This window comes from Limulus polyphemus, unplaced genomic scaffold (genome assembly GCF_000517525.1).
Source record: "Limulus polyphemus unplaced genomic scaffold, Limulus_polyphemus-2.1.2 Scaffold6210, whole genome shotgun sequence".
NCBI lineage: Eukaryota > Metazoa > Arthropoda > Merostomata > Xiphosura > Limulidae > Limulus > Limulus polyphemus.
In genome coordinates, this window is record NW_013671820.1 from 19,945 (window position 1) to 29,272 (window position 9,328).

At 38.4% G+C, this 9,328-nt stretch overlaps 1 protein-coding gene across 1 annotated transcript in view; it reads right to left on the bottom strand.

Annotated features, from left to right (window-relative positions):
- LOC106473481 overlaps positions 1 to 7,819 on the bottom strand; it is a 23,408-nt gene extending 15,589 nt beyond the window's left edge. The window contains exon 1 of the mRNA XM_022401905.1: positions 7,342 to 7,819. Within this exon, the coding sequence (XP_022257613.1) occupies positions 7,342 to 7,615 (274 nt within the window). The 5' untranslated portion in view covers positions 7,616 to 7,819. The remainder of the gene's footprint in view (positions 1 to 7,341) is intronic.
- Between the last annotated feature and the right edge of the window lie 1,509 nt (positions 7,820 to 9,328).

Sequence of the window (9,328 nt, forward strand, 5' to 3'; positions counted from 1 at the left end):
GGGACTGACCGTCAAATTATAACACCCCACGGCTGAAAGGGCGAACATGCTTGGTGGGACGGGGATTCGAACCCGCGACCCTCAGCTTGCGAGTCAAGCGTCCTAACCACCTGGCCAAGATACGTAAGATCGGTTCATTTGTTATGCTTTATTAACTGTTTTCTCTGAGTTCTATTTTTGGCATGGCCTGGTATTTAGGGCACTCGATTCGCAATTTGAGTTCGCGGGTTCGAATCCCATCATTTAACATGCTCGACCTTTCAACAGTGAGAGTGTTATAAGGTGAGGCCAGTCCCACTATCCGTTAGTAAAATAGTTACCCAAGAGTCTGCGGTGGGTGGTCTTGAGTAGCTGCCTTCCCTCTAGTCTATCATTTCAAAATTAGGGACGACTAGCACAGGTAGCTTTTGAGTATCTTTGAGTGAAATTCAAGAAGCAAATCTCTGACTTTCCATGCTGATATTTTACCAGCATGTTGCTTTCACCTAATCTCCCCAGGTATTTTTACAGCGTTTCCCTATTGAATCGCTTTTACCTCTTACTCGCCAAATACCCCCCCCCTCTACCAAAAAAAATAAAAATATATATATATATATATATATATACATTTTGTGTTTCACTTACCGGTCAAATTAGAAGATGTGAGACAATTATTTATTCAAATATAAAAAAATAACTCCAAAATACCGGCTTAAAATATATCTAACTTCCTCACCTTTAAGAAATAAAAGCCAACATTAGTTAAACATTAAACACCTTATATTAGTTTCAAATGCTTCTGATTAAGGACTCGGAGATAACTTACAAACGCTTCATCAGAATACGAGTCTTTTCATCTGTTTTATGGGATGAATGGTTGAGTATTACTTACAAGGACGTACACACCACTAATGATTTCAAATACAGTGAAACCCCGATTTAACGCGAATTCGGATATAACGCGATGGGTCATTAACTCTTTCGACACGGGCTCGGTCCATAGGACCGACCTCGTAACCATAACCTCGTTATAGTTTACTTACTAATAAATTTTAATATTTTAAGCGTATCTTTACAAAACCCCGATTTAGCGTGACCCCGCTTGTTTCGCGATGACATTTTATGGACCTCAACGATTGCGTTATAACGGGGTTACAATGTACTACAAAGTTACATGTAAAATTTAACAAACATTCTATGAGTAGTATTTACGTTTAAAAGTTCAGTGGAAAATCTAACACACGTTATATACATAAATTTAAAACTTAAATGATGGGGAAAAACACGAATTCGGAATTTTATTTCTCGAATGAAGTGCCCTCCAGTGGCACAGCGGTACGTCTGCGGACTTACATCGCTAGAATCCGGGTTTCGATAGCCGTGGTGGGCAGAGCACAGATAGCCCTTTCTGTAGCTTTGTGCTTAACTACAAACAAACAAACAATCGAATGAAGTTCATTTTACGTAAGTTTTCAGAGATGAGTTTTTTAATTGAGGTAAAATATATTTAATTTTGTCGTTATTTTATTTTTGCCAAATGTTATTCAAACAGTAACTATAACCAACTATATTTTCTGCGTTATTAAGAAACGACTTATACGCGATTGTTTCTCACATTCGAGCAGATTTCGTTCCTGTTTCCAGTCGCAGCGTATGGTGTGTAATAGCCACGTGATCTGTTTTGACATAATCGGCTCTTATGTCCGTACAAATACTCTCTCGCTCCTACTAATTTAACTTGAACTGAATAAAGTGTTGATGGTAAACAAGCTAGTGTTACATTTTCTGAACACGTATCCTTAACGGTGTAGTGTCACCTTCCGGATTATGTAAAAACGTAACAATATTACTAATACTAACGTGATATCCGTAGATGGTGGACTCAACAATACGTACATTATATGCCATATAAGCTTGCAACATTGTTTCGTCCAACACACACCCACGAAATATCCATCTGATTAATTATTTATCTCAGCTTATTTTTACTCCTTCTTTACTGTTAATAACATTGGTGGGCCAGCAGTAAGTTTACGGACTTACGACGCTAAAATTCGGGATTCAGTTCTCCGCGGTGATCAGAGTGCAACTTTGCACTAAGAAAACAACATCAACAAATTAAAAAAATGCTTACTTCTTACGCAAGTTCGAAATTGTTTTCTTTCCTTTAAATTCAAAGAACACAGATAGCCCATTGTGTAGCTTTGTGCTTAACTTCAAACAAATTGTCGTTGGTGAAAAGTTTATTGGTCGTAATATGTTACCGTAATTGTAAACCGAAACTAGTACTTTTTTTTTTAAGTTCACAAAGTCTAGAAATAGGTTTAGTTACAGCTCAAGTAACAACCTATGATCAACTTGTGACTTCAGGACAGTTTTCCGATCATTTCCGGATTAATGCCTAGTTATGAACATCACCTCCGGACCAAATTAACCCTTCTTTCTTATCAAGAAACTTAAATCTACTAATAACACGACGAGTATCGTGTCTTGATGCAAAAAAAGCACACCTAGGAATTTTTAAGCATATGCTGCACGGTGCATCACCATTTACACTTCCTGGTAATCTGAACCACCAACAACCGAATTTTCAGACCCGGATTAACAAATAGGTTCATACACGAGTGTCAAGTGCTTTCTTAACTGTATGCTATACACCGAACTTTAAAAGGTTCTTTTACACTTAACACAAGAGAATAATTTTTATAACTTTCACAATCAATTTCTTTGTTAAATCTCTGTATATGAACTGTATCAATCTGATTACTGTTATTCTTAATACATTCTTCACTACGAAAACCATCTTTAAGCCCAGTAACTTAAATACAAACTGTTCTGACGCAACTCTGGAAGTTTAATTTATGTGCTCGAATGTAAACCGTCTGCAAACCGAACTGTGTTCAAGGTTAGAAGCGATTGTCTACATTTCTCTTACGTATACCAGCTGTATTTGTTTGGGATTCAGAGCTTTTGAAGGGCTAGAAACAGAAACGGGATATACTTTACATCTACATAATCACTTAGGTTACAGTTCTCCACCACATAATCATTTGAAAATAAATTCCTGGTTTCCCTGGTACTATCATCACGTATTCCACGAAAAATAAACAAATATAAGTCAGCCGATGACTTGGGGAATTGACATAGCCTGGTGGTTAAAACACTCGGCTTGCAACCTGCGGGCCACGGGATCGAAACCTGTCGTTGAAAATGCTAGTTCTTTTAGCCATGGGGGCATTATAATGTTACAGCCAATCTCATTATTTGTTGGTAAAGACTAGCCCAGAAGTGTGCGGTGGATGATGTTAACCAGCTGCTTTCCCTGTAGTGTATTACGTCAATATTAGGGACGGCTAGCACAGACAGCCCTCGAGTAGCTTTGGCGAAATTCATCCAAACAAGTGCTGACGTGGCTCAGCTAATGATGATTGAGTCTGTTTGTTTTTGTTTTCGTGGAGGGAGGTGTACAGTGTTTCCGTTAATTGATTTCTTCTTGCTAGAAGAATTGCAGACATCCAATGTGCTTACAAATAAGTAGGACAATGCTAACGGAATATCCATGAACGAAGTAAAAAACTTATTTAGCTATTACACTATTACAAACAATTGTTAGCCTGTGCCGGATTAAATAGTAGTGTAGAACAGAAAAGTCTTTCATACGAGTGTTTGATATATATATATTAGAAAGGCAGACAAACACCTCCGAAGAAAAAGTTTGTTCATTATTACAAATATTTGTTTGTTTGTTTGAAGCTAAACTGTGGACTGCAGTGTCGCCTATTAAAGGCTCATCAGCACAGCTTGGGCTGGCAAATCAAAGAAATACATTTAGGACTCTTATAAAGGTGATTTGTAATAGGAAAGTTGGTGATTGAAAAGGACTTAAAAATCTCATTAAAGATGAATCATATTTGTAATGCCCCCCAGTGGTACAGCGGTATGTCTGCGGACTTACAACGCTAGAAACCGGGTTTCGATACCCGTGGTTGGCAGAGCACAGACAGCCCATTGTGTAGCTTTGTGCTTAATTACAAAACAAACCATGAATGGAGTACTGTTTTCGTTATGGTTTTTACAGATGAGTAACAATAGAAATATGACACGCCATAACTGGTGAACAGTGTAACCTACATAGGTTAAATGACATTCGAGAACGTCTTCGCTATTACCTACGTTTTTCTGTGAAGAGTCGTTAACTTCTGTTGGTAAACTTTCTTGTAGAGTTTCATAACATGGTATTATGTACAAGTACAACAAATGGAGTCCCTGATGGTTCAGATGCAAACTTGGGGGAATAACGCCAAATTTTATAGTTCCATCACTGCGATGAGCACAGCCCAATGTGCAGTTTTGCGTACAACAACAAGGAAACAAAGAATAAACAACCAGTAAAATTAAATTGTGACATGGTATCCAGTAAAATTACAACCAACAAAACTGCATTACGACATAGTATCCAGTAAAAATACAATAAGTAAAGCCGACAGGGTATTTAGTAAAAGTACAATAATTAAAGCTGAATCACGACATGGTATTCAGTAGAAGTAAAACCAGTAAAGCTGCATTACGACATGGTATTCAGTAGAAGTAAAACCAGTAAAGCTGCATTACGACATGGTATTCAGTAGAAGTAAAACCAGTAAAGCTGCGTTACGACATAGTATTTAGTTTGTTTGTTTGTTTTGAATTTCGCGCAAAGCTACACGAGGGCTATCTGCGCTAGCCGTCCCTAATTTAGCTGTGTAAGACTAGAGGGAAGGCAGCTAGTCATCACCACCCATCGCCAACTCTTGGGTTACTCTTTTACCAACGAATAGTGGGATTGGCCGTCACTTATAACGCCCCCACGGCTAAAAGGGCGAGCATGTTTGGTGTGACGAGCAAATAAGGTATATAAAGAATTAGTTAACCATTAACCATCCATTCTCCACAAATAGTGATGGTTAATGCGTCATCGAACTGTATCACAAATATTACTTGGTATGTGTGAGTATCACGTCGGAAACTTTTGTTTTTGACGTTGAGCAAAAAAACGTTTATTTTACAAACTGACCGACACATCGTTTGAAAATTTCATTAAGGATTACAACAGCTACACCTAAACAATCTGTCAACAAGCTGTATCAATTATTACATTTTGATTTAAGAGTAAACAGTGCGTGTGGAGTCCTTTTTACACTTAGCCAGAGATAGATAGACAGAACGAAAAAAACTCTGACTCTTAGATAAAATATATATAAAAAAAGTATGCCATATTAGACTGAAGTTTCGGTTTTACACGTTTGTTTGTTTGTGTTAGAGCAAAGTTACATTGGGCTATCTGTTGCGGCCACCGCGGAGAATGGAACCCCGGAACTTAGCGTTGTAAGTCTGTAAACCGAGGAACGGTTTTACACGTTCAATAAGCCTAAGCGCCCGACCAACGATACATTTTATTGGACTTTCTCCGAGAGCAGAAAACTGGCAAAAATTTTATATGAACGGTAAGCACGTGAACATAAATTACACTTGTGAGTACACACTAATCTCTATGTTACCTTTTCTGGACACCTTGGTGTATATGTTGTTGTTGTTGTTTTCTTAGTGCAAAGAAAGGTACACAATGAACTCGCTGCGCTCTGTACTTTGCGGGGAATCGAGCCCCGGATGTTTGCGTTGTCATTCCGGAGAGTTACCGCTGACCCCTGGTGTATAACAACCAAAGAACATTTGTTATTGAAGGTTATCACAAATACACCTACACCGGGCTATGCTCATACCTTTAGCGCTTTGTACCACGTTATCTCAAAGAAAATCTAATAAATATCTAAAGGCCTGGCATGGCCTGGTGGTTCGGGTGCTCGAATTGTAATCTGCTGGTCGCGGGTTCGAATCCCCGTCACCAAATACGCTCGCTCTTTCAGCCGTGAGGGCGTTATGACGTAACGGTCAATCCCACTATTCGTTTCTAAAAGAGTAGCCCAAGAGTTGGCGGTATTGATTAGCTGCCTTCCCTCTAGTCTATCACTGCAAAATTAGAGACTTGAAATTGAAAACAAACCAAAATATCTCGTAGTTCATAGGATAACCAACACGCCTAAGTTTTTCTCACAAGGCCCGAATATGCTTTCACTAAATGTTAAAGCAGTTGTGCTCTTATGACGCCAATAATAAAGCACGAAATCGGTAACAATAACAAAATATCGTATAACAACTTGAAATATACTGAACTACGTCACTTAAGTTAGGCTTTTTTGTTTTTCTTTTTCTTTTCCAAAATGCTATGTTTGATGTTATTTCCAAATTTCGGCAAATAATTTCCGAAATATTAATTCTAGTTTTAACCAGCAGTCTTTCAGGACGACAGAAAAACGCTCATTTGTGTTTGTTTTACAGCAAAACCACATTGGGCTATCTGTTGTGTCCACTGCGGGGAATCGAACGCCGGATTTTAGCGTTGCAAATCCGTAGACTTACTGCTGTCCCACCGGGTGACAACACTTGTGTTATCGGGTTTCTCGTGATTCATTTGCTAGTTCAACCAGCTTGTCTCCTGAGAATTATGAATTTACATAAATCAGCGAGGGTTCTCTAACTGGGAAGCACACCTCCCAGGGGAAGCGTGGTAATGTTTCAAAGGGAGGCGCATTTTGTGTCATTTTCTTTAAGCAGGGTTAGACTATTTAATATATATAATTATTATATTTAAAAATAACTAAAGATATTTTATTTTTACCGTGCTAATCGAACTCATTCTACTTTTTTTTATTATTCTGTTTGTTTGTTTGTTTGTTTTTAATTTCGCGCAAAGCTACACGAGGGCTATCTGGGCTAGCCGTCCCTAATTTAGCAGTGTAAGACTAGAGGGAAGGCAGCTAGTCATCACCACCCACCGTCAACTCTTGGGCTACTCTTTTACCAACGAATAGTGGGATTGACAGTCACATTATAACGACCCCACGGCTGAAAGCGCCTTAACCACCTGGCCATGCCGGGCCTTTATTATTCTTTCTTTTCTTTTTTTGCAACATATAAGATTTTCAGTTTGCTATGTTGTTTTAGTAAACTTTAGGAAGTATTTTTAATTTTTTTATTTTCATTGCTTATGAAGCTTCACTACGAAAAAGTCTGAGAAACGCTGATATATATATATTAGTCTCTTAGTAACTAATATCCATCAGAAACTGACTATATCTATCTAAGTATCTAAACAAATTGGCATAAATGTTTCTATTCTGAAAAGTTTCGTGTCATTTTCTTTATAATGTTATATCACGTGCTGTTTAGCTGTTGCCTTGACACAGCAGAAAATGTATGGACGTGAATAAACACGGTTTTGTTATAAAAAGGTTCCTGATAGTATTAAGAACAATATATACTCACGTGGTTCCAGTATTTCGATTATGATGTTGTATTCTTCGTCAAAAATCCAGCGACATCCTTTAAACTCTATGTCGTAACGGTAATACACGTCATGGAAGCTATGAAAACAAGCCTCCCAAAGACCCAGACGCTCGAATCGCTGCTCTCCGGGCTGCCTTCCGTCAGCGATCAGCCAGTACGGCGTGGAAAAGGCTAAAATGATAATAATCGCTGCTAGAAATGTTAGACAGCTAGATAGCCACATTAGTTTCGACATTTGGCGACCTTTAGCCATTATTTATATATACTGTTCACAAACTACAAGCGAATAATGAACTACGTTAAGTAATTTATGAACACCACTAGTACTATATCGTAGTGGTGATCAGATAGTAGGCTAGTTTCTGGTCGACGAGTGGTCGTCAAGGTAACACTAACAGGGAAATTGGAATATACATTATGGGAAAACACAGTTTTGTTTCTAAGTGCACCTGGCTTGTCTAATATAATATTCAACAACTTCAGTAGATCATGTGGTTTGCTGATGTCTTAAAGCTCTGTCATGTTTAATCTTTTTTATTCATTTATGACGTAACGTATGTAGCCTGCTCATTTGACAGTACAAGTGCTGATCCACTGTGTACGTTTTACTAGCTGCGTCATCTGTAACGAGGGGCAACCACATCTGCATTTATATAAGCTTATATAAAGATACAGATCGTTTAGTTTGGCCTAGAAAGGCAGAACAAGCCGATCAGTTATGTGGTGGAAAGGTAGTTTTGTGATACCTAGAGGTATTCCTTATTCGTTTCCTTTTATGATTTTAAGTTATTCCAGCATTTAAATTGTTGCGTTGTATTTTGTAATAACTAATTGTCCTATATGGTAGTTTGTGATTAACTATTATAATGAAATAAGATAATTGTTTCCCGAATTATTTAACCAGTGGTAATGAAATAAAAAAAAAGTTTGGAATGAGAACATAAGGCAATGTAGATAGTCGAGAATAGTGAGAAAAAGGTTTTGATTCTGAAGTACTTGTTTGTTTGCTTTGAAGTTAAGCACAATGCTATATCACAATGGGTTACCTGTGCTCTGCCCACTGCAGGTATTGAACCCCAGTTTCTAGAGTTGTGAGTTCGCACACATACAGCTGTGCTACTGGGGGATTTCTGAAGTACGTAAGTGTCGTAGCTAGGTTGAAACCGACAAGATATGTGCTTCATCGCTATTGTTTTGTGTTCTTATTGATACTTTGTTAAAATAATGTATAACAATATAACTAAACTGGTGTATTTGCATTTTATGTACATTTATTTCTGTATTGTCCAGTGCAGAAAATGCTGTAGTTGGATTATGCTCCATCTAGTGGTCATTTGTGGGGCAGATATGATAGTTGTTTGCATAATTGCATTTACAAAGGCGATACAGCACTAGAGGTAAGATACATTTTTTCGCGCCTCTGCGTTTCATCATTTAAGCTACTTGGTCCACTGGTGGTGTATGTGCTTTCCAAAACCAAACGATACACCTCAACGAAGTAAACGGCTTAGAGTCTTCTTCAAGCCTTGTTAATCGTGCAGGTTACTAAGTGTTTGGCACATCCCAGTTGAAAAACTCCGAATTTTCTATCTTGATGATACATTACTGTGTCTTTAGGCTTAGCAGGAGATTCACCGTTCCACCAGTTATGCCCCCCAGTGGCACAGCGGAATGTCTGCGGACTTACAACGCTAGAATCCGGGTTTCGATACCCGTGGTGAACAGAGCAAAGATAGCTCATTGTGTTTGTTTGTAATTAAGCACAAAGCTACACAGTGGGCTATCTGTGCTCTGCCCACCACGGGTATCGAAATCCGGATTCTAGCGTTGTAAGTCCGCAGACATACCGCTGTGCCACTGTAGGGCAGCTCATTGTGTAGCTTTGTGCTTAATTATAAACAAACCACCAATTATGCTCCAAGATGGATGTAAGATCAAGTATGAAAACCGTTCTGACTGACAGCAG